The sequence below is a fragment of the Bufo gargarizans genome, chromosome 5, assembly GCF_014858855.1.
Source record: "Bufo gargarizans isolate SCDJY-AF-19 chromosome 5, ASM1485885v1, whole genome shotgun sequence".
Taxonomy (NCBI): Eukaryota; Metazoa; Chordata; class Amphibia; order Anura; family Bufonidae; genus Bufo; species Bufo gargarizans.
Window position 1 is genome coordinate 484,564,787 of NC_058084.1, and position 25,571 is coordinate 484,590,357.

At 47.1% G+C, this 25,571-nt stretch overlaps 1 protein-coding gene across 1 annotated transcript; it reads left to right on the forward strand.

The window, feature by feature from the left end:
• Positions 1-998: 998 nt before the first annotated feature.
• On the forward strand, positions 999-24,817 carry TXNL1 (thioredoxin like 1). Its single transcript, XM_044294955.1, has 8 exons — positions 999-1,209; positions 2,678-2,774; positions 6,750-6,923; positions 9,745-9,867; positions 11,243-11,312; positions 16,225-16,397; positions 21,126-21,230; positions 24,588-24,817. Exons 1-8 carry the CDS (start codon positions 1,112-1,114, stop codon positions 24,615-24,617), a joined length of 870 nt encoding a protein of 289 aa, XP_044150890.1. The 5' UTR covers positions 999-1,111; the 3' UTR covers positions 24,618-24,817.
• Positions 24,818-25,571: the final 754 nt, after the last annotated feature.

Consider the following 25,571-nt stretch of genomic DNA (forward strand, 5'->3'; position numbering starts at 1 on the left):
GGGTCATTTTTGGGGTGGTTTATATTATGTAAGCCTCACAAAGTGACTTCAGACCTGAACTGGTCCTTGAAAAGTGGGTTTTTGAAAATTTCTTAAAAATTTCAAGATTGGCTTCTAAACTTCTAAGCCTTCTAACATCCCCAAAAAATAAAATATCATTCCCATAATGATCCAAACATGAAGTAGACATATGGGGAATGTAAAGTAATTATTTTTTTAGGTATTACTATGTATTATAGAAGTAGAGAAATTGAAACTTAAAAATGTGCAAATTTTTCCCAATTATTTGTAAATTTTGTATTTTTTTTATAAATAAAAATGATTTTATTTTTTTTACACCATTTTACCGCTGTCATGAAGTACAATATGTGACGAAAAAACAATCTCAGAATGGCCTGGATAAGTCAAAGCGTTTTAAAGTTAATCAGCACTTAAAGTGACACTGGTCAGATTTGCAAAAAATGGCCAAGTCCTTCAGGTGAAAATGAGCCCGTCCCTAAGGGGTTAAACCAACGTGTTCCCACAGCCACCCCCTTAACCACCTCTCCCTATTTCCCATTTGAGACAAACTCTTCATTCCCCCATCCCCAGTGTCCCTCCCTCCAGTATAACATACTGCCCTCATCCATCCCCTGTGCTCTATTTCGCTCTGTTAGCCGCGCTTGCGCACTAGGCCGTAATATACTGAGGCTCTCCTGCGCATGCGCAGTGTTCCGGTGTAACGCTGAACTCCGCTGAGATTTTCCATAAACTGTCGGTTTGCGCATGCGCAGATGGTCAAAACTCAGGAACGCCTCCTTACGTCATTAGCAGTGCGTCAGGAGGTAGGGAAATCTCACGAGGTAGGGTAGTATAACGGTACACCCCCCTCGCCCGGCCGCCATTTTCTCGAAGCCTAAAGACAGAAGAGGCAGCGGGCAACAATCACGTGACCACGCCTACGAGAAAAACAAGCGACTCTGCCAGGAAGTAAGATGGCGACTCGGCGTCACGTGGTCCGGCATGCCGCCGCGTTGCATTGTGGGGGGGCTAAGGAACAGTCAGGGCCCGGCGTGACGCGGCAGAAAACAAATTTTTTGCTGCCGGTGGATAGAGGCGGCTGTCCTGGAAAATGGTGGGGGTGAAGGTGATCGCGGGAGACGCGGACTTCCAGCCGGAGCTGAGCGCTGCCGGTTCTAGGCTCAGTGTGGTCAAGTTCACCATGAGAGGGTAAGAAGAGGAGCAGGGCTGAGGGGGTGCAAGGATAATACAGAGCCCTCGGACTACTTCCTGACGGACTCCACACTCCTTGCTGACGGACTCGCCACTGCATCCTGTCACTGTGGGGCTGGTGACATTTAGAGGGGGTCTTCTGACAGTAATCAGTGGGGGTCTATATGGTGGGAGTCCGACCGTAAGTCACTCACTGAGTCTATTTTGGATGAGCGACTCCATTTGCTTCTGTCCCATTGTATTCAGGGTCGGGAGACCCCCACAGTTGGACGTGGATGGTGTATCTAATCCATAGACCCCCAATTCACCTCGCTAGAAGTCCCCTTTAAGGGACTACATTATTTATAAGTTATGTTTATTAGGTCTTATGTAAATATGAAAATATCCGCATTTTCTAATGAGCTTTTCTCACTGTTTTCAAGAGCTCTGCTTGCTGTCGGCGCATAGCGATTTCATACTTGTCACAGCTGAGATTCTGTTACAGTTGTGTCTAGGCAAGGCAGTCCACTGTGTGTGAAATGCATCAGTGGAACAAATGTCTGCCCTGATAGTTTGTTACATGTTACCTGCACTGACACATTGTATCAGTCTGGAGTTTACGGCCTGACTTACAAAACAGTTGTCTACGACAGATACAACTGTAACAAATGCTCAGCTGTTAGTGTTAGCTCTGAATTGGTTTCCAGTCTTTATATGAAAAGAATAATATTTTAATTTACTAAAAGCAAGCGGAGGTCCTGAAATTGGAATGTAAATTGGTTATTAGCATGTAGTTAGCACTAGGGGCTTTTGAAACTAACATACAGTGATTCCACCAGCAGAATAGTGAGTGCAGCTCTGGAGTATAATACAGGATGAAACTCAGGATCAGTACAGGATAAGTAATGTAATATATGTACACAGTGACTCCACCAGCAGAATAGTGAGTGCAGCTCTGGAGTATAATACAGGATGTAACTCAGGATCAGTACAGGATAAGTAATGTGTGTACACAGTGACTCCACCAGCAGAATAGTGAGTGCAGCTCTGGAGTATAATACAGGATGTAACTCAGGATCAGTACAGGATAAGTAATGTATGTACACAGTGACTCCACCAGCAGAATAGTGAGTGCAGCTCTGGAGTATAATACAGGACGTAACTCGGGATCAGTACAGGATAAGTAATGTAATGTATGTACACAGCGACTGCACCAGCAGAATAGTGAGTGCAGCTCTGGAGTATAATACAGGACATCTAACTTTTGCAGTCTGGGGGTAGTAGTTGTGTCTGGTAGTGATGATGCCCCTTCTCCTCCATGTCTGTGAATCACCGCTGCTGATCTGGTCTTAGTAATAGGATGGCGTGCTTTAGTCTAATCGTTAAGTAAATAGGATTGTCCCCGTCCCGCGTCCTCCCCCGCACAGGGTTAGTCTCTCTCGTGTTGGTTTCTGCCTCCGTTATATTTCCGGTTGTTGTTTTTCAGGTGCACCCCCTGTGTGAGGATAGCGCCGGCGTTCACATCGCTGAGCAATAAGTATCCCCAGGCCGTCTTTCTGGAAGTAGATGTACATCAGTGCCAAGTAAGTAACCTGCCCCCGCCACGCGGGGGGCGACCTGCTGTACTCAGCCTTCCCAGTCATGTGTACTGCTGCTCCAGTCACCTACAGGCCTGAGAGATGGGTATAATGGTGCCGTCAGTGTCACGGTGCTGGAACCAGTATGGCCGTCCGAAACCTTAAAGGGGTTTTCCTACAATAATTGTTTAGCACCTATCCACAGTCTAGGTTATAATTAAAGGGGTTTTCCGAGATATCCTCCGGACAGGTCATCAGTATCTGACTAATCCACTTTCCCTAGGCCATGTGACGTCAGGTTCATTGGTCACAATACCTAGGCGCATTTTCTTCAATGGAGCTGAGCTGCCATCCCAAGCACAACCGCTATCACATGGACTGCGCTGTGCTAGGTGAGCACCAGTGCCTTTTCAGACAGCTGATCGGCGGGGGTTTCTGCATGCAGTTTTGGAAGCCAAATTCAGGAGTGGATCATAAAAGGAGAGAAAGTATAAAGGACAGATTAAAAAAAAAAAAAAAAGGACCATTCACTCCAGGTTGTCTTCCAAAACTGCGTCCGGAAACCTGACCGTGTGGTCGCACCCGTAGAGAAGTCTGAGTGAATGGAGCGGAGTGCGTCTGTACAGGATTCTCATCTGCCGGAGTCGAGAGCGGTTACTAATAGCGTCTCTCGCTCTGGAGGTCCTGTCCAGTCCTGCATTACACAGACTGCCCACTGATATGAATGGGCCCTGTGTAATGCTTCATTTCTCCTGTGGTGGCGCTGTAGGGACATAGAATACTTACTGTCAAGTATCCCCTCAGATTACAGCTGATCTTTGGGGCTTCCCGCTGGAAGATACTTTGGAAGTCCCTTGAAAAAAAATAAAAAAAATGTGATCACACAGTGGAGATCCCCTTTTTCTAGGCACCCAATAGGGGCTCTGGATGGGGGCTACCTGTGCACTCGCTGTCTTCTGTGGTGGTACCTGTTTGGTATTAAGATTTGTCTCTGATAGACAGGGGCGTTGTAGGGTCTCAAAAGATCCGGGGCCCAAGCCCCAACGAATATAGCCCTAAGTCAACCAGTCACCCCCACCTCTGCAAACACGAGCACTGAAGACACTTTACTGTACTTGCTATACAGCAGCACGTACCTATCACATCCGGGGCCTCCCAGGTGACGTCTCCTCTCATGTAGATCTTCTCTGTCATCATCTTCTCCATTCAGTCTGGACAACTTCTCTCAGCCTCCTCGTCTCTGCAGAGTGTGAAACACAGACATCTTTAGGTTCCTTACTTTTCTGTACCCCCGAATACTATCCTGTAGTAATAGTGCTCCTCATAGTCCCACCAATAGTAATTCCCTTCTAGAATACCCTCATTAGTAATACTGCCCCCCTACAGTGCCCCCATTAGTTAAAGATATCCTCCGGACAGGTCATCAGTATCTGACTGGTGGGGGTCTGACACCCGGGACCCCCGCCAATCCACTTTCCCTAGGCCATGTGACGTCAGGTTCATTGGTCACAATACCTAGGTGCATTTTCTTCAATGGAGCTGAGCTGCCATCCCAAGCACAACCGCTATCACATGGACTGCGCTGTGCTAGGTGAGCACCAGTGCCTTTTCAGACAGCTGATCGGCAGGGGTCCCCGGTGTCCCACCCCCACCGATCAATTATTGATGACATGACACCGCTGCGGACAGTCACTGGCTGCAGCACTCAGCGATATCCTCAGGATAGGTCATCAATATCAGATCGGCGGGGGGTCCGACTCCCGACACTCCCGCCGATCAGCTGTTTGAAGACAAAGCAGCGCTTGTACGAGCGCTGTCGTCTCATCACTGTTTATCGGCACGTCGCAACCGCAGCGGTAAGCAGTTTAATTACATCTCCGCTTCCCCCATTCTCTTCAATGGGACAGCTCTGTAGTATTCAAGTGTATAGGACAGAGCTGTCCCATAGAGGTGAGCGGGGACGCCTTAGATCTTATTACACCTGCTCACCGCTGCGGTTGCGAGGCAGCAGGAGCGTGGCCTTCTCTTCAAACAGCCGGGAATCAGACCCCCGCCGATCTGATATTGATGACCTATCCTGGTGAACAGTCCCTTTAATGAGTTAGAGGAGAGGGACTTGAACTGGGATCAACCATCTAATGTGTATGGGATCTCCCAGCTTTCCCCGAGATATCTGGGGGGAATGAGGAGGATTGGGCAGTTGAATTTCAGTATGCCCGATCCTTTTGGTCTTGAGGAAGTAAGCCATTGTCAGAGGTGCCTGGCAGCAGCTTATTCCTCATTTAAAACACATGCATGCTCGGCTGAGCCACGCTTGCTTGTGTGTGGGGTGTCGGGAGAGATGGCTGTCACTTGTCAGCTGTATAAAAGCAGCTGTAAGTTGACATTAATTTGCATTTCCTTTCAGGAATTTTAAAACTCCTGCTAGAGGAGGACAAAAAGTTTTTGTAAATATTGAGTTAAAAAAATGCACCTTTTATGAGGAAGCGTCCCTTTTAAGTTAAAATGGTTTCCCATAAGAACTGTAATCGCCTATGCACAGGTTATGCAAGACGTGTGTGATCACTGAGACCCCCCCCCAGTGATCGGGGGTCATTGAATCCCCTCTATGGATGGAGTGGTAGAATGCAGGTTTGACCACCACTCCCTTCAGCTTTGCTGTTTCCGGCAGTCCCACAGAACTATGGGCAGCGGTGGTCATGCTTGTGTACTTCTGCCCCATTCACACAAGGGATTCAGGGGACCCTAGTGTCTAGGATTAGTAAATAGCCCCGTGGTTGGACCCCCCCCTTCATCTCAGCGATCACACGTTTGTCTCCTAACCTTTTAAAGGGGTTGGTTTCCTCAGAGTCCGCCAGTGTGGTTGACCTGTGCTGCTAATCATACATACTTGGTCCCAACCATGTCTTGCCCGCTGGCTCTGCAGGTCACGGGTCTCCCAGCATCAACATCTTTTTTTTTACGTTGGTCACGTCAGCGCTGCAGCAAGTGACTGTCCATGTCACCCATGCATGGTCACACATGACAACTGCAGCCAGTCTTTGGCAACTAGATGCTGATTTTTTTTTTTTTTTTTTTAGGGGGTGCGAAGGAGGGATTTTAGAGACCAAGGACCTGCACAGCCACTAGGGCAGCGGGAAAAGGGGAAGACCGAGGACCTGCACAGCCAGTAGGGCAGCGGGAAAAGGGGGAGACCGAGGACCTGCACAGGCAGTGGGGGAAGGGGGAGACCGAGGACCTGCACAGCCAGTAGGGCAGTGGGAAAAGGGGAAGACAAAGGACCTGCACAGCCAGTAGGGCAGCGGGAAAAGGGGAAAACCGAGGACCTGCACAGCCAGTAGGGCAGCGGGGAAAGAGGGAGACCAAGGACCTGCACAGCCAGTAGGGCAGCGGGGAAAGAGGGAGACCAAGGACCTGCACAGCCAGTAGGGCAGCGGGAAAAGGGGGAGACCAAGGACCTGCACAGCCAGTAGGGCAGCGGGGAAAGAGGGAGACCAAGGACCAGCACAGCCAGTAGGGCAGCGGGGAAAGAGGGAGACCGAGGACCTGCACAGCCAGTAGGGCAGTGGGGGAAGGGGGAGACCGAGGACCTGCACAGCCAGTAGGGCAGCGGGGAAAGAGGGAGACCAAGGACCAGCACAGCCAGTAGGGCAGCGGGGAAAGAGGGAGACCAAGGACCTGCACAGCCAGTAGGGCAGTGGGGGAAGGGGGAGACCGAGGACCTGCACAGCCAGTAGGGCAGTGGGAAATAGGAGAGACCAAGGACCTGCACAGCCAGTAGGGCAGCAATGGGGGGGGGGTCTGTAGAAAAGGTCTCCAGGGGTGATCAACCCCTTTAAGGGGGCAGAATCTGATAATCAACCCCACCCACTTTAACAGTTTTTAACCCCTAATGTGCTCATGTGAAGAGGACCCCTTTTACTGCTGTCTGGTTATGCTTTGAATCCTATTGCTCACACGCTTGCTGTGTTCACGTTTTAGGCGACAGCCGCTGCCAATAATATATCCGCGACTCCCACGTTTTTATTCTTCCGAAATAAAGTGAAAATCGACCAGTACCAAGGGGCAGACGCCGCCGGCCTAGAAGACAAGATCAAACAGCACTTAGAAAATGACCCAGGGAACAACGAGGACACAGATATTCCCAAAGGCTATGTACGTATAACTGGCAGTCATCTCATCCTGAGGTTCTCCAGCTGTCTGGGCATGCTGGGTGTTGTAGTGTTTCTGGAGAGCTGTCATATGTTTCTCTATGGCTTGTGATCAGAAGCGTCGATAAGTATGCTCTATGTACAAGATAGATATATTTCTGTCCCACAAATGCCCTCGCCGGGTGTCTAATAGAGGCCCCCAGGTCTGCCTTCTGTGCAGGCCTAGTAGATTGCCTGTCAGCTTTCCACTAATGTATATAATACACTGTACTACATAAGTAGTGTGGTGTATTAGGGAATCGATCACGTCAAAGTCCACTGGTGGAATTTTCAATGAAAATAATTGGGGGGGAAAAAAAACGAAACCTCTCCACACATTTGGTATCGCAGAATCTGTGACGACCTGACCTACACAAAGATCGTGTCATTTATTTCGACAGGTGAGTGCAGGTAAAAACCACAAAAAACCTACAATGCCAAAGTTGCTGTTTTTGCTTAACCGCCCCTCCAAAAAGGAATACAAAAGTGATCAAAATGTATTATGTACACCAAAATAGTAGCAATGAAGACTACAAGCCATTCCGCAAAAATGAAGCTCAGTAGTAAGAAAAATAAGTTATGGGTCTTGGGATACGGTGATGCAAAAAGATTTTAGTTAGTTATTTCTTTATTTAAAAAAAAAAAAGCTTTTATTGTGCAAAAGTAGTAAAATTTTAATAAAAACAATGTGTTTGGTATCGCTGTTATCAATGCCACAGAACCCGCCCAGAAACAATTAGTAAAACTTAATCCAGGAGTTGTGTACCCCAGAATGCTGCCATTAAAATATAGTTGTCCTGCAAAAAAATAAAATAAAAATAGGGGTTAAACTGTGTGCCCAGGGTTACACAGACTGCCCACTGATATGAATGGGCCCTGTGTAATGCTTCATTTCTCCTGTGGTGGCGCTGTAGGGACATAGAATACTTACTGTCAAGTATCCCCTCAGATTACAGCTGATCTTTGGGGCTTCCCGCTGGAAGATACTTTGGAAGTCCCTTGAAAAAAAATAAAAAAAATGTGATCACACAGTGGAGATCCCCTTTTTCTAGGCACCCAATAGGGGCTCTGGATGGGGGCTACCTGTGCACTCGCTGTCTTCTGTGGTGGTACCTGTTTGGTATTAAGATTTGTCTCTGATAGACAGGGCGTTGTAGGGTCTCAAAAGATCCGGGGCCCAAGCCCCAACGAATATAGCCCTAAGTCAACCAGTCCCCCCCCCCCCCCACCTCTGCAAACACGAGCACTGAAGACTTTTTGCTGTACTTGCTATACAGCAGCACGTACCTATCACATCCGGGGCCTCCCAGGTGACGTCTCCTCTCATGTAGATCTTCTCTGTCATCATCTTCTCCATTCAGTCTGGACAACTTCTCTCAGCCTCCTCGTCTCTGCAAAGTGTGAAACACAGACATCTTTAGGTTCCTTACTTTTCTGTACCCCCGAATACTATCCTGTAGTAATAGTGCTCCTCATAGTCCCACCAATAGTAATTCCCTTCTAGAATACCCTCATTAGTAATACTGCCCCCTTCAGTGCCCCCAACAGTGATAGTGCTCCCCAAGAGTGCCCCCATTAGTTAAAGAGCCCTCCGGTATTATTAATGTCCTTACAGAGCCCCTAGTAGAAATAAGGCCCCCCTATCGTTATCCCAGTGGTAATAAAGCTTTCTACAGACCCCTCAGTAGTAATAAGGCCCCCATAGTACTCCTAGTAGAAATAATATGGATCTATAAGTCCCTCCTATAGAGCCCCCAGTAGTAATAAGAACGCTTAATGTCCCCTGGATTTAAAATGTCCCCACAGTGCCCCCAGTATTTATAATGCCCCCTACTGTTATAAATACTGGGGGCACTGTGTGGGTATTATATCGCCCCCTACTGTTATAATGCCCACACAGTGCCCCCAGTATTTATATCTCCCCCTACTGTTATATTCCTCCGTTTACTGTCCTCAAATTATAATTCCTCAGCCCCTCCACCATACAGTCCCATGTAAATAACATTATTTCCCTCCTCCGCCTTAGAGTCCCATGTAAATACCATCACAACATCTCTCCTGACCCCTCCAAAATACAGTCCCACGTAAATAACATCACCCCCTCCCTAGCCACCTTCAACATACAGTCCCATGTAAATAACATCACCCCTCAATATTCAGTCCCAAGTAAATAACATCACACCACCACACTGTCCCACGTAAATAACTTCAGCCCTAACATACAGTCCCAGTTAAATAACCACAACTCCCAGCATTGCTCTGCCTCTCCCTTCACTTACCTCTCCTCATGTAGCAGATCTCACCTCAGCCTCTTCCCAGAGCTTCTCTTCACTGCTGAGCCGTCCTCTCCTGCACTGGTCACATGATGGTGACATCATCACAGGTCCTTTTCAGCTACTGAATTTAGAACTGATCACATGGACTGTGATGTCACCACAGGTTTTCAGCAAGACGTTAGATTCAATTGTATTGCCGTCCTGGGGATGGCAATACAGTTGGATCTGTCTGGCAGGCAGGACATTCAGGGCCTGGGACAAAACATCAGGGGCCCAGGTCCCGAATGTTGTAACCCAGCGACGCCCCTGCTGATAGATTTGCAGCAGAGAGTTCAGTGACCGGCTTCTTCATCTGAACGGGATTATTACTGCAGCGAGCATCTGGATTCAGATGAATGTAACAGACAAAATCTGCAGCGTGTGAACAGGGACTTCATATTAGTTTATATTGCTGTATTCCTTTCTAGGCCTCTAATTGACCCGACTCCCCTTGTTCTCTTCCTCCTGTAGATGGACTTGATGCCTTTTATAAGTAAAGCTGGATGTGAATGTCTCAACGAGAGCGATGACCACGGCTTTGAAAACTGTTTACGGAAAGACCCCACGTACCTGGAATCAGACTGCGATGAGCAGGTACTGGTGATATATACAGATCAGAGAGGACTCCCGGTCACCGGTCTGAAGCACTTTCTGCTTGGCCATGTGTATGGGGCGTCCAGTTTGGACCCTCTTTACCCTTCTTATCGGATGAAGGAGCTTAGTGACAGGGACAATGTCTGCTGTTCCTTGTTGTTCAGGATTGAAAAACATGCCTACTTTCTTTCTAATCCAGCAAGCCCCCCCCTCTGTCTATGGTTTGGTCTAGCATTGCAGCTCTTCTCCATTAGAGTCAATGGAGCAGAGCTGCAATACCGAACACAACCTGTGAACCGAGCTGGGGCTGGTGTTGTTTTTAGAAGAAAGCAGCCATGTTTTTCTAAACTTGGGCAACCCCTTTAAGAACTGTGTACCTATGCCTTCCATACAACGATCAGGGGCATAGACCACTATACGTAAACCGATTGTCTGAGATTAGATAACTGGGCCTAACTAATTTCTAGAAGCGGCGCCACTCGCGTCCATGGGCTGTGTCTGGCATTGCAGTGTTGGTGTTGTGCCGTAGTTCCCTGCACAGGTAGGTGGTCGGGGAAGATCGTGCGTTGACGCAGTAATACACCAGCACTATTCATTCTCAGGATCATAAAGTGATGGCATATCCTAGCCGTCTCCTGTCACTTTGTAAGATAGGATAACCCTTTAAAGGGTTATCCTATGTTGGATATTGGGGGCATATCTCTAGGATATGCCCCCAATGTCTACTAGGTGGGGGTCCCACCTCTGGGACCCGCACCTATAACGACAATGGAGGGCGCATCGCCCATGTGCAGCCTCCCTTATTGGACTGCCGAAAATAGCCGATTTCTGTGAGCCCCATAGGAGTCATTGGAGCGGTGCACTTCCCTTTTTGTTTTAATGGGACTTCTGAAAATAGCTGAGTGCGCCACTTGTCTATTTTAGTCAGCCCCATAGAAATGGAGGGTGGCTGCGCATATGTGGTGCGCCCTCCGGCACTTTGCAGGCTCCGCTCTAAGTATCAGACATTGGGAGCATATCCTAGCAATATACCAACAATGTCCAAGACGGGACTACCCCTTTAAGAAGCTGTGCAAGAGAAACCAAGCAGTAAACGATGACTATTCCTCTTAAATGACAGCCATCAGAGATCTCGATAAACAAAATACAGAAGTTATGTCGGAAACTTGTAAAAAAAATAAATAAAATTATGCAAAAAGTAGCATTTATTTGCAGAAACCGAAACTCCCCGTAAAACCCTGCTCCATCTGCAGACCCAGAGGCCACCACTTGGGGCTCTTATCATTTTAGTCGTTATTTGCCAGACTTGCTGAAAATGTGTATAATTTACATCTGATGCCTGATTTGACTGTTCTTTCTCTCCCCCACCCCCCAGCTCCTGATCACCGTAGCCTTCAACCAGCCGGTGAAGTTATACTCCATGAAGCTCCAGGGTCCTGATAACGGTGAGTGAATTGGAGCCTCACTTTGCCTGTGGATTATTTACATCATGTCATCCTGAGATTTGAACCTTGTAAAATCTGCCCTGGTAAGGCCACCTTTACACTAACGTTAATATTTTCCGGTATTGAGATCTGTCATAGGGGCTCAATACTGGAAAAAACGCTTCAGATTTGTCCCAATTTATTGTCAATGGGGGCAAAACATAACTGAACGGAGTGCTCCAAAACGCACTCTGTTCCATTCTCATACAGCTGCAGTTTGCTTTCCATCCTGGGATGCGGAGCAAGACGGATCCGTCATGACCCACAATGCAAGTCAATGGGGATGGATCCGTTTAACTCAGAATCTGACACAATAGAAAACGGATCCGCCCTCCATTGACTTTCAATGGAGTTCATGACGGATCCGTCTTGGCTATGTTACAGATAATACAACCGGATCCATTCATAACGGATGCAGATGGTTGTATTATCAGTAACAGAAGCGATTTTGCTGAACCCTGCCGGATCCAGCAAAAAATGCTAGTGTGAGAGTAGCCTAAGACCACTGGCTCAAGGACCCAGGTGAAACCTCTTCATTACAGAGACCATTTAAGGGGGGGGTTTCCAGGGCTTAGGATGGGTCATCAATATCAGATCGGCAGGGGTCTGACTCTCAGCACCCCCTGATGATCGGCTATTTTCACTAGTTGCGATGCCAGAACTAGGCACCAGAAAGACACATGTCTGCACACTGTGTAGTGGCTGCGTCTAGTTACTCCAGAGCTGCCCTCATTCACTTGATAGGTCCTGATACATCAATATCAGGTTGGCGACCTTCCACCTCCCAGCACCCCCTCCGGTGACACTAGACAATAACACAGTGTCAAATGTTTTTCTAAAGTGGTCCTTTAAATGAATGAAGGCGTTCCTCCATCCAGAGCTGCAAACTTTCCAGGGCTCCTGAATCATTGTTGTGGTCTCTTTTCTAAGCCCTTCGATATAGAAGAAAGACAGCTCACCACCTTGTAAATTCGCTTGCACGGGAAGGGATCGCTCCCACTATAAGATCAAAATAAATCCCAGCAGGCGTATCGTGTTTTTTTTTTTGTTTTTTTTTTTCTTCGTCAATGCTTTATTCCATATACAGATTGATCCATACACAGGATGCGTTTCGGCCCGTCCAGCCTACCTCAACTGCAGTTGAGGAAGGCTGGACGGGCCGAAACGCGTCCTGTGTATGGATCAATCTGTATATGGAATAAAGCATTGAAGAAAAAATAAATCGATACGCCTGCTGGGATTTATTTTGATCTTTTCTAAGCCCAGCTGTTTGTTCTCCAGATGTCTCCTGCCTCTGGGGTGGGAAGTAGCAGTCTTAGGACCCACACAACTGATTTTGATAAACACACTTAAAAAAACGAATTACGCGCTGACTTTTTGGCGCCTTTTTGATGCAGTATTTTGATGCGTCTTTTTTTTCTTTTTATTTATTTAACCATTGTGTGTTCAATACAAAGCTGAAATATCAGGTTGAGGTTTTTGAAGCGTATCTGTGCCAAAGAAGTGCGGTAAACGCATGGACTTACATGGAGCTGTTTTTTTGGGGTTTTTTTCCTGCTTTTTTTTCCCTGCTTCCTGTTCATTTCAATGGGTGGTTTAGCTCTGCTTCTTTTTTACACTTGTCAAAAAAAATAAAAAAATAAATAGCAAGTGCTGCTTCCCATTAAAATGAATGGGAGGCTCTTTTGAGGCATTTTTGGAACTGATTTTGAGGCAGAAATGCTCCAAAAATAGTGCCAAAAACTCAGTATGAACTGGCCCCAATAGTTACAGACACATTTCTTCATGGGACTTCTTATGACCTGGTCCCTCCCATTGATTGACTCTGTGATAGATGGTGAAACATGATCTGGTAGAATATCGGTGATTTGCTTTGTCCATAAGGGATGCTGGACATCAACCTCATGAGCCTTCGCCTTCATTTATAGCTTACAGGGTCACACGTCTTTGTTTTTAAAGGATAGAAAGCTAAAATAGGAAGCAGGTGACCTCTCCTCCTATGTGACATTAGTGTGCTACCTTCCTTTATGTTTGAAGTTTGGTGAGGGAGGAAGCAGCTACCTTCCTATCTGACATTGGTGACAGAGGAAGTATCCTCCCTCTCCTCCTAGTTGATATGCAGGAGGTGGCTACCTTCCCCTATTTGACACCAGTGATGGAGGAGGACATGGCTACCTTCTATTTATCATGATTGATAAGGTGCCTACATTCTATTTGACATGTGTGATGGTAGACGTAGCTACCCTCTCCTCCTAGTTGATATGAGTGTGGAACAAGTAGCTGCTTTCTCCTATTTGAGAGTAATGGAGGAAGTAGCTGCCTTCCTTTTTATTTTACATTGGTGATGGAGGAAGTAGCTATCCTCTTCTCCTAGTTGATTTGCCTGTGGAAGGAAGTAGCTGTCTGCTCCCATTGTATGTGACTGATGGAGCAATATCTATTGATATTAATAAGAGAGGAAGCAGCTACCTTCCTTTCTATTTAATATGAGTGAGATTGGAAACGGATATCCTCTACTACTAGTTGACATGAGTGAGGGAAGAGCAGCTACTCGATCCTTCTATTTGATATGAGTGAGGAAGAAAGCAGCTACCTTCTCATACTATTTGGCATAAAGTAAAGGAGGAGGTAGCTAATTTCCCATATTTACCATCCAACCTGAGATCCAACGTCAGCAATAGGTGACCACCGTCACACACAAACGGGTATAGTGCAGCCCTAAAACTTCCCTATCTTCTTGCACGGGCACCCTAGGCAGGGACTTCACAGCTGGGCAGCAGTCCCTACGCTGGAATAAGTGTGAGGGCGACACGTAAACAGGAAACAACAAACACTAATAGAATAGTCGTACAGTAAAGGGTCAAATGCCAGTTGGTCACTGAAGTACAAAAACGGCAGAGGCAAATGAGAAAACCAAACACGTCAAAAAGTCAGAGCCAGGAGATCAATACAATACCAAATCGCCAGAAGCCAAAAATGTAGTCACAATACCAATTAAGAAATCCAAAGCCAAAGGAGTCTTCAATACCACAGAGAAACAGCAGGGGGAGCCATAGGACAAGAAATTCGCCGTCATCTGCACACGCAGTCGCCGGCCTTTTATATTGAGGAGGAAGCGGCGCACATCGGCGTCCCTGCACAGCGTGTCACCTAATTTCCCAGGGCTCCGATGTCAGAACGGGCCACCCAACAACCCTGGTTCTCCGGGCAACTGGACGCTGCGGGCGGGTGAACCATAACACCCAAGCCCGGCGCGATGATATCTACTGGTAGGTTTACATAAACCGCTATACAGACCCTTCCTCTGGTAGGAAGTAGTATTTAGATACCGCAACACACTTTTTTACTTCCAGCATTTCTTTTTGCTTATTTCTTTAATGCAAAGTTGTATACAAAGGCCATGGAGCTATCCCCCGGCGCATGTTAATTCCACTTAACCTGTGAGTGCCTTTTCCTTTCATCAGACCACTGCGTTCACTTTGAATCGCTTCAACATTTTAATTACATAAACAAAGACTCTGCAGAATTCTGTTACTCCCCGACCCGCACCGCCATGCTGGCGTCCTGCAGGTCTCCTGCTGACTGCACTTAGACCTGGAGTTCCTTTTTGTTCTGCTAAGTGGAAGTAACCTCTGAAGTGTTCTTAATGCTTCTGTTTGTATTTTATTTATTTTTTCCTGGTTGCATTTTACATTGGTGAATCTTTATTCCCTTCCTTTTCGATTTCTGGATAACCTGGAGTTTTGGTAGTGCTAGAATTGTCAGAAAGCCATCTTTGCCGTTCCAGTCCTACAATTTTTTTTTTCATGTTGCGTTTATTTTTTATTTTTTTATTTACATTTTTGAGTCTGTATTTTATTACCATGTTTTCTCATGAGTCCAGTGTGTGATATTCTCAGCACTGTTTGGGTGGCAGACAATTGCTATGTATTTGAATATATCCAGTATCTCCCTGCAGCCGCCACTAGGGGACAGTTGAGTTCCGTGCATATTTCTGTATGTAGTGAGCTCCCTCTAGTGGCGGCTGCAGGCAGACATTATAACATTTTGCTTTCTGTCTGATGCAGTGAAGCAGGGGATTTTGGAGCTCTATATAAGAAAATGGAGCTCCCCTCACCTATAAGAAATCGATCCACACTGGATGTTTCTTCCCCCGTCAGTTGGTTGTTGTTTCTGCGCTTTTCAAGTCACGTTTTTGTGACTGGCCACTAGAGGGCACAATCTCTTATAGGATTTATCAGAACAGGGGCTTTGGGTGTACGGTAATCAGAATTTAAAGGAAAAAATAAAAAGCTCAGCAGTTGGCCATACCAGAACATTTTAAAAGCAGCACATTCACCTATTAGATCTTTTGTTTCCCGGGCTGCAGCGAGGATGTAACGTCGACAGAATATCGGTGTAAATGTGCACCAGCTATGAGGTGGCATCAAGAAGTCACTCCAAATTTTATTATGCCACATATGACAGTTACATTTGACACAATTTATGCCATTTTTGTTAATCTCTTTAATGATTTACATGCGCTTTTAGCACACCCGGTGACGTCTTTAATCTGGCATCCGGTATTTCAGAGCGTCTGATTGTCCAGCAGAAAACCAACACTTTTATGCTCGGCGGTTTTGCTGCAGAAACTGTGCCGCTCACTTGAGTGGGGGCATAAATCCATGTGCCTGCCGCCCAAAGGACCTCAGTCAGGTGAATGGAGCCGAAATTTTCTGCAACAAATCTACTGCGTGTGAATATATGTTCAAATTTCTGGTGCGAGAGTCATGAATGTCGCCTATTTCTCTGATCGTCTGACAGTCCAGTCTTGGACGAAAGTAAATTGCCCCCAGGACTGAATGGTTAAAATGGACTTGTTTCCCCCTTGCAGGTCAAGGCCCAAAGTATGTCAAAATCTTCATAAACCTCCCGCGCTCCATGGATTTTGACGAAGCGATGAGGAGTGAACCCACCCAAGCTCTGGAGTTGTCGGCGGATGATATTAAGGAGGACGGCATTGTACAGCTGCGCTATGTGAAGTTCCAGAATGTAAACAGTGTAACGGTAAGTAGTCACCTCCTAAAGGCACTTACCTGCTGGCAGAGCACCTTCATTCAGGAAAATACCTCTCAGCCCGTCTTCTTACTGTCCAGACCAATGTTTCTCAACCTGTGGCTCTCCAGCTGTTGCAAAACAACAACCCCCAGCATGTAGACCTATGCTTGTAGTTGTATTCTTGCAACAGCTAGTAAATATCTGATTAAGGCCCCATGCACACTGCCGTGTTTCACAGCCGTGTGCGGGCCGTGGAACCGCGGCCTGGATCCCTCCTGAGAGCAGGAGCGCACGGCGTCACTGGTTGCTATGACGCCGTGCGCTCCCTGCTGCCGGCACAGTACAGTAATACACTGGTATAGATCGTACCAGTGTATTACTGTACTGTGCCGGCAGCAGGGGGCGCACGGCGTCATAGCAACCAGTGACGCCGTGCGCTCCTGCTCTCAGGAGGGATCCAGGCCGCGGTTCCACGGCCCGCACACGGCTGTGAACAACGGCCGTGTGCATGGGGCCTAAGGCCTCTTGCACATGAAGGTATTTTCTTTCCGTGCCCGGTCCGTTTTTTGGGCGGACCGTATGCGGAACCATTTATTTCAATGGGTCCGCAAAAAAAAACCTGAAGGTACTCGGTGTGCATTCCGTTTCCGTATTTCTGTTCCGCTAAAGGATAGAACTGGACTTTTATTATTCCGCATAACGGACAAGGATAGTACTGTTCTATTAGGGGCCAGTTGTTCCGTTCCACAAAATGCAGAATGCACACGGACGGCATTCGTATTTTTTGCGGACCGCAAAATAGAACAAGTTGTGTGCAAGTGGCCTAAAAGGGGTTTTCAAAAAAAAATTTTTTTTTTTTTTAGCAAATGCCCACATCGTGCCCTTTAAACTAGGGCTGCAACTAACGATTATTTGAATAATCGATTAGTTGCCGATTAATTTCTACGATTAATCGCGAAAAACGACAAAATTACAAAACAGAGGTTTATATGATCTTACTTGAAAAATTATGTTCAAAGGCCATATTAAAACAAATTGTGGACGACACTATTATGGGGGATCTGTGGACGACACTATTATGGGGGATCTGTGGACGACACTATTATGGGGGATCTGTGGACGACACTATTATGGGGGATCTGTGGACGACACTATTATGGGGGATCTGTGGACGACACTATTATGGGGGATCTGTGGACGACACTATTATGGGGGATCTGTGGACGACACTATTATGGGGGATCTGTGGACGACACTATTATGGGGGATCTGTGGACGACACTATTATGGGGGATCTGTGGACGACACTATTATGGGGGATCTGTGGACGACACTATTATGGGGAGGGGGATCTGTGGACGACACTATTATGGGGAGGGGGATCTGTGGACGACACTATTATGGGGAGGGGGATCTGTGGACGGCGTAATTATGGGGAGGGGGATCTGTGGACGGCGTAGTTATGGAGAGGGGGATCTGTGGACGGCGTAGTTATGGAGAGGGGGATCTGTGGGCGGCGTAGTTATGGAGAGGGGGATCTGTGGGCGGCGCAGTTATGGAGAGGGGGATCTGTGGGCGGCGCAGTTATGGAGAGGGGGATCTGTGGGCGGCGCAGTTATGGAGAGGGGGATCTGTGGGCGGCGCAGTTATGGAGAGGGGGATCTGTGGGCGGCGCAGTTATGGAGAGGGGGATCTGTGGGCGGCGCAGTTATGGAGAGGGGGATCTGTGGGCGGCGCAGTTATGGAGAGGGGGATCTGTGGGCGGCGCAGTTATGGAGAGGGGGATCTGTGGGCGGCGCAGTTATGGAGAGGGGGATCTGTGGGCGGCGCAGTTATGGAGAGGGGGATCTGTGGGCGGCGCAGTTATGGAGAGGGGGATCTGTGGGCGGCGCAGTTATGGAGAGGGGGATCTGTGGGCGGCGCAGTTATGGAGAGGGGGATATGTGCACTGTTATGGGCATAACAGTGCACAGATCCCTTTCCTCATAACAGTGCACAGACCCCCCTCCCCATAGCAGTGCTATACACAGACCCCCCTCCCCATAGCAGTGCCATACACAGACCCCCCTCCCCATAGCAGTGCCATACACAGACCCCCCTCCCCATAGCAGTGCCATAGACAGATCCTCCCCCCTCCCCATAACAGCCCCGGCCCCGATGCTTATAAGTCGGACTAATCACTGCATCTTTATTTTACCTTTTTACAATGACGCTCCTGTAACAGCCAGGCAGAGCGGACGGCGGCGCAACGTCACTCACTCATGTGACGCACCTGCTCCGTCCACCTCATGAATGAAGGAGGCGGAGCAGGCGTGTCACGTGAGTGAGTGACGTTACGCCGCCGTCCGCTCTGCCTGGCTGTTACAGGAGCGTCATTGTAAAAAGGTAAAATAAAGATGCAGCGACCGCCCGCCCGCATAGCAACGAATCGGCGATTATTCGATAACTGGATTCGTCGACAACGAATCCAGTTATCGAATATAATCGATTACATCGATTAATCGTTGCAGCCCTACTTTAAACAGAAAATTCATACTTACCTGCTCAACGCCGCTCCTGTCCCACGCCGTCTCCGGTGCGCGGACATGGTCACCACATGCTCCACTGCAGTCAATAACTGGCTTTATCTATTATGTGCCTCTTGTGGCCACATCACCACTGAGGCCAGTCATTGGCTGGAGAGGTGCATGTGACCAGTGCCGGAAACCGAAGATGGAGACTGGAGAACGTGGCAGGAGGATTCATACGTTTTCCGTTTCAGGAGGCAGGCTGCGGGCACCTTCTAAAAGATCGTTATTACTGGAAAACCCTTTTAGCCAGAAATTTACAAGACCAGTGGTCCCCACCCGTGGCTCTTTAGCTGTTGCAAGAATACAACTACAAGCGTATCCAGAAGACCTAGACGCTGGGAGTTGTAGTTAGAGAGCCACAGTTGGGGGACCATTGGTTTTGTAAATATCTGATTAAAGGGGTGTTGTGCAGCATTAGAAAAATGGGTATGCTTCTCTTTTTGAATTGTCCTCAGAAATACCGCCACTCTCATGCATCCGCTGCATCAGGTATTGCATCTCGGGTCCATTTACTTTGGCGGGAATGAGTTGCAGTACCAGGCACCGGCCATGAACAAGAGGGGCGCTGTTTATGGAAAAATACGTGGAAACCCTTTTAAAAACCCAATTTTTTTTTGTTACTGAATTTAAAGGGTTTCCCAGGTGTGTGTGTGTGTGTGTATGTATGTGTATATATATATATATATATATATATATGTATGTATATGTTCAGAATGGGTTAAAAAGGTGATACCCACCCTATCCTTCCTATGCTACTCCATTGCCTCCCAGGTCCCTGCTGCTTTATTTCCTGCACTCTCATCCCGCAGGAAATGACTGCTGGACCAGTCACTGGCTGAGGCGGGTTTTCCCTTCGGGATAATCTCGGTGATCATTTCCTGTGTGTTGAGGGGAACCAGTGTGACTTTTTTTTTTTTTTTACCTGCCATATTGATGACCTGTCCTCACCCGAGCGCAGCAGCTCCTTCAAAGAGCTGTGAGTCAGACATCCATGATCAGATATTGATGGCCTAGCCTGAGGATAGGTTGTCAGTATTTAAATCCTAGAAAGCCCCATTACCTTTGTATTCCAATAACATCCATGGGGTTCAGGAAGCAGAGCTTTGAGGTGCTGTTTGCTGCGGCCCTTGCACTCTACAGCTTCTCATTCTGTCCTCTTGCTGCCTGTGACATGGAGAGAGCACTAGTCACCCATGTCTTTCCCCTTTAGGTTCACAAAAAAAAGGGGCAGCTACTGAACCCCCGAATAACAACTTATCGCCTATCTACAGATCAGGGGATTTGTCTGCTGGAGCCCCCGCTGATTATGATCACAAGGGACCTGAGTTCTCCCCATTTCAAGGCAGTGACTCGTGTCCATTGCTTGTCGCTCTCCACCAGTCCCAAAGAGTTGAATGGAGCAGCAGACGTGTACGACCAGGGGAACGCTGGACCCCTGCTTTTGTGGGGTGAGACCCTTGCCGTTCAGATACTTAGCCCCTATCCTGACACCCTGCACCACCATCAATCAGGGTAGATCTGTGCTGAAACTACAAAGCATTGCGTATTAGACAGAGCTGGAACCCATTGATTTCAGTGCAAGAACCAGCTCCGTCCACGGCACATTGGACAGAGCTTTGCAGTCTCTGCTGATCTGTTGTGGTGCAGGTTGTCGGAACCCGGCCGATGATCTTGATGGTGTAATATAAAAGTAATGGACAACCCCTTTAAATGTATTATTTTGATGACAATCAAAAGCCTGATCCATGGAAGCATAAGATCGCTCCTCCATGAGGGGGTTAATAGAAACTTCCCAGGCCGTTAGGGGCCATTCTGTGAAGGTCCTTTTTCTTGGCCGTAATTGGCGGTGGCCGCGTCGGGCTCATTAGCTTGCTTCATTGCCCCGACTCTCGTAGAGAAATTATTTTTTAAGTTCTATTTCCGCTCTGTAACATCCACCAGTCTTTAAATAACCCATTCTGCCGCGCGGCGCACAGGTGGCTGCTCTGCAGTGACATTGCTAGGACAGTTCCAATTTGTGAAATCTGTGAAATTTGCTAGGCTAATTGATATGTGGACTAATTAAATTATGTCTTTTATTGCTCGGCCACCTGATCCGTTCACAGCAGATTCATCATCTCTATCCCCCAGCGTCGTCTTAACCGGCCGCTAATCATTCTTCTTTCAGCTATTTGTCCAGTCCAATCAGGGTGACGAGGAGGCGACAAGAATCACATACTTCACTTTTATTGGGACCCCGGTACAGGCAACAAACATGAACGACTTCAAGAGAGTGAGTTGGGGGAGGGGGAGGGACATGTGGTAATGTCTTGTACGTAGCAGCCGGTCGCATTACACTTGTCATTCTACGAATATCTGTTCAGTGTCAAAAAAGGCTTAGGACATGGAGCAAATTGTGCTGCGATTTCCCTCTATGTAATTTGCCACTGCTATTCATTTTATTTTATTTTTTTATCTCAAGCTCCCCTGTATAGATGTAGAATTAAATGAGAAAAATCCTGCCAGGTACCACTAGGGGGAGCTAATCGTACACGGTTTATACATGAAATCCAATAATAAACTCCCTCTAGTGTTGGCTTCTTGTAGCCAGAGTTTTACCGTTTTAAGGGGTTCTTCTGAAGTAGATAATTGATGGTTTAGCCTTTGGATAGGCCAGCAGTGTACTGGGTTGTAGGGGTCCAATTCTCAATTCCCCAACTGGTAAACTGTTAAAGGGTACAGCATCCCCTTCATAATTTAAAGGTACCGCTCTGTACTTTTAGTAGCGGCTATGTCTGGTATGAGGGTCCTCTACAGCTTCATCCCTTTCATGTGAATTGGACAGAGCTAACCAAAACTGCGGGCCTGTGCTTGGTGTAGAATAAAGGGGATGTGTCACTTGCCAGGAGCACTATGGTCCCTTCAGTCTGGGGTGCCGAGAGGCAGATCGCAGCGGATCTATTTTTGATCACCTTGAGAACTCTAAAGCAGGGTAATCGGCACCCAAAGTCGGGTGCCATACTTTCACACTAAACCAATGCACACCCACTGATTTGCCGGCAGTGGTCCTGTACATGGCACAGCGCCTTTTCCAGTCCAGCAAGGGCGGGAGCCACAGCGCTAGAATAGCAGGATTGTGAAAGGCTAGTGCTCTTGTTCACTTGCACACTGCTCCTTCTTGCACCCCATCAGCCCTGCCCCCCTGTCATGTAGGGATGCCCATTTGGCTTTGCCCTGCCAAATAAGCACTGAAACTGAAAAATATATATAATTGGTATCTGTACATCAGTAATGGCCTGTTCAATAAGGGTCCATTCACACATCCATGTGTGTTTTGCGGATCTGCAAAACACGGACACCGGCAATGTGCGTTCCGTGTTTTGTGGACATCGTCGGCACTATAATAGAAAATTCCTAATCTTGTCCGGAATTGCGGACTCGGAAGTGCAAAATGCGGAACAGAATTGCGGACGTGTGAATGGAGCCTAAAATGATTACATTACCTGTTATCACTGGTGAAAATAGGTTTGAAAGAATTGTAAAATACAGTAGTTATTCTTTGTTCATTCCTGCTCCTGAAAAATGCAATTAAGGCTACTTTCACACTTGCGTTCAGAACGGATCCGTCTGCATTATATTGTTAAAAAATTTCTAAGTGTGAAAGTAGCCTCAGACGGATCCGTCCAGACTTTACATTGAAAGTCAATGGGGGACGGATCCGTTTGAAAATTTAGCCATAGTGTGTCATCTTCAAACTGATCCGTCCCCATTGACTTACATTGTAAGTCTGGACGGATCCGTTTGCCTCCGCACGGCCAGGCGGACACCCGAACGCTGCAAGCAGCGTTCAGGTGTCCGCCTGCTGAGCGGAGCGGAGGCTGAACGCTGTCAGACTGATGCATTCTGAGCGGATCCGCATCCACTCAGAATGCATTAGGGCTGGACGGAAGCGTTCGGGGCCGCTTGCGAGTCCCTTCAAACGGAGCTCACAAGCGGACACCCGAACGCTAGTGTGAAAGTAGCCTTAGAGCCCATTCATGTGACCCTATGGTCGCTGTGCCCGTGTTGTGAACTGCAAAATACGGGCACTGCTCGTGTGAACTCCACATAGTGGATGCCCGCCCATTGACATGCATAGGTCCGCGATCAGCAAAATGTGGCTAAAGATAGGACATGTCCTATCTCTTGCAGAGCGAAGGCACGGATTGGAAGCCCACAGAACACTCTGAAGTTCTTCCGTGATCTTTCTGGTCTGTGCCCCCCTCACTGCAAAAGATTGCACATGTCCTATATTTTGCGGATCGCAGAACAATTCGTCAGTGAGTCCTCACCACAATACGGCATTTTACATGGCCGGTGCCTGTGTTTTGCGGACCACTATTTGCAGTCTGCAACACAGGCACAGCTACCATGCGGTCGTGTGAATGGGCTATAAAGTTGATTGAAATATCATATATACATATACCCCATAATGGCACCAATAGAAACCAAAACTTGTCCCACAAAAAATAAGCCTTCACACAGCCCTGTTGACTGAAAAAGAAGGGCTTTGCGGTGACAGATACAGATTTTAAAAAAAGTTTTTATTTTGCAAGAGTTGAAAAACAGAAAACCATATAAATTTGATATTGTGGTCGTCGTACTGATGCCCAGAAACAAAATAAAATGCCAAAAACAATGGCGGGAATGCTGTGTTTTTCACATCTTAAACCCCTCCCCAAAATGTACTAACCCCCTCCTACTGTGTACTAATGAGACATGAAGCGCTCACTCTGCCATTCTCCCCCCCCCCCCCACACTGTTGGGGAAGGTGCATCTTATAAAGCAAAAATATGGTATGTTACACAGTACATTAGATGTACCCCAAAGTGGTGCCACCAAGAAATAAAACTCGTCATGCAAAGGAAAAGCTCTCATTCTGCCATGTCAACGGAAAAATACATTGTGGCCCTTGAAATTCAATTCTTAATAACTGCCATTAACGCCCAAAATAATGTGAATTTAAGGGGTTAAAAATACTAAACCTAGAAATAAAAAAAGTTAAAAACTGATGAACTTTCCTCAGATTTTGTTGCAGACATTTTAGCAGCTGAAAATCTGTTCCATTCTCCTCAGTGGCAGCTTCGCTGCTTCACTAACACAACGGACGGAGCTGCGTAGTCACCTACTTGTTATAATGCCCCTTCCTATTCTTTTGATTCCCTCTTAGAATGTCCAGCCAACGTGTCCGGTGGCCAGAAGTGCGCAGTAACTCAGACCTATCGCCCAGATCTTCTTGTACATGGGTGGGGGAGTGATTCTTGCTACCGCACAGCCAGCCACTAAGATTCAGTACCGTAGAGGGGGCTTCTTCTCACTATCTCTAGAGTAGGCGGTAATCACAAGAGAAGTGTAATATGTAATCAGAAGACGTATGCAGACTATTACAAGCACAGCAGAGGGGGAGGACCCTGCTGCAGCCAGATGTATGATACTGAGGAGAAGAGGTGTAGCTGGGCTACTGGCACGCGCACAGCATCAAATTAGAGGAGCAGATTAATGGCGGAAGTGCTGGGATTATTTATTTCATACTTTTTTAAAAAAAAATTTTTATTCTTTTGTTGCTGTTCCCTTTAAAAATTACTGTATTTATTTTTGTCTTTTTTTCCAGGTTGTAGGCAAGAAGGGGGAGAGTCACTGAGCAGATGTCCGATGCCTGGGAAGTCACCGTAACAAGTTTCGGGGTCATCACAACAAGAGCAATTTCCGACCGGTTTAAATGTTCCATTCAGAAATAATTCCCAATAAACCATTTGCTTTTTGTTATGTTTCATACCTGTGATTTTATTGGAATCTGGCTCTGCTCATTTGTAAATAAATAGGACTACTTTTGCCAAATCACTTTTGTGTCGGAGGACTTTAATAGGCGTCATCTTTGTGTCTGGAAACAATAGAAGAAAAAAAAAGCTTTGCTGCCCACAGCTATTGTTCTCAGGTGTCACAATAGTTGCTGGGAAGTAAAGGCACTTTGCTGGAGGTGGAAAGTTATGTCTGGGGGTCCCTGTCACCAGTAAACTCTGCCATGTAGCGCACCTCGTCTCAGCCTCATAGGCCTGCTAAGCTGCACTCTATTGCCCCGCTAATATGGTGACCCCTTATGTGGCCCCCCATACTATATGATGTGCCTCATGACAAACAGAGCAGATCTCGTGTTGCTGTTCTGCGCCGGTCTGTTTAGCGGCTTCATTGCTACTGCAAGCGCCAAACCAACAGCTGTAAAGTGAATAGTGGAGCAGGGAGGTGATACGTACATACTAAATAGTAAAACACTCGGTAACACTGACATGGAAAAGGATCTAGGAATTTTAATAAACGGCAAACTAAGCTGCAAAAACCAGTGTCAGGCAGCTGCTGCCAAGGCCAATAAGATAATGGGTTGCATCAGAAGGGGCATAGATGCCCGTGATGAGAACATAGTCCTACCACTTTACAAATCACTAGTCAGACCACACATGGAGTACTGTGTACAGTTCTGGGCTCCTGTGAACAAGGCAGACATAGCAGAGCTGGAGAAGGTCCAGAGGAGGGCAACTAAAGTAATAACTGGAATGGGGCAACTACAGTACCCTGAAAGATTATCAACATTAGGGTTATT

Bases quoted from the DNA above. Each gene is read 5' to 3' on its own strand.
- TXNL1 (XM_044294955.1), top strand. From the start codon at position 1,112: ATGGTGGGGGTGAAGGTGATCGCGGGAGACGCGGACTTCCAGCCGGAG. The intron at 2,775-6,749 runs GTAAGTAACCTG...TTCACGTTTTAG, and splicing joins TAGATGTACATCAGTGCCAA to GCGACAGCCGCTGCCAATAA. The intron at 6,924-9,744 runs GTACGTATAACT...TTCCTCCTGTAG, and splicing joins CAGATATTCCCAAAGGCTAT to ATGGACTTGATGCCTTTTAT.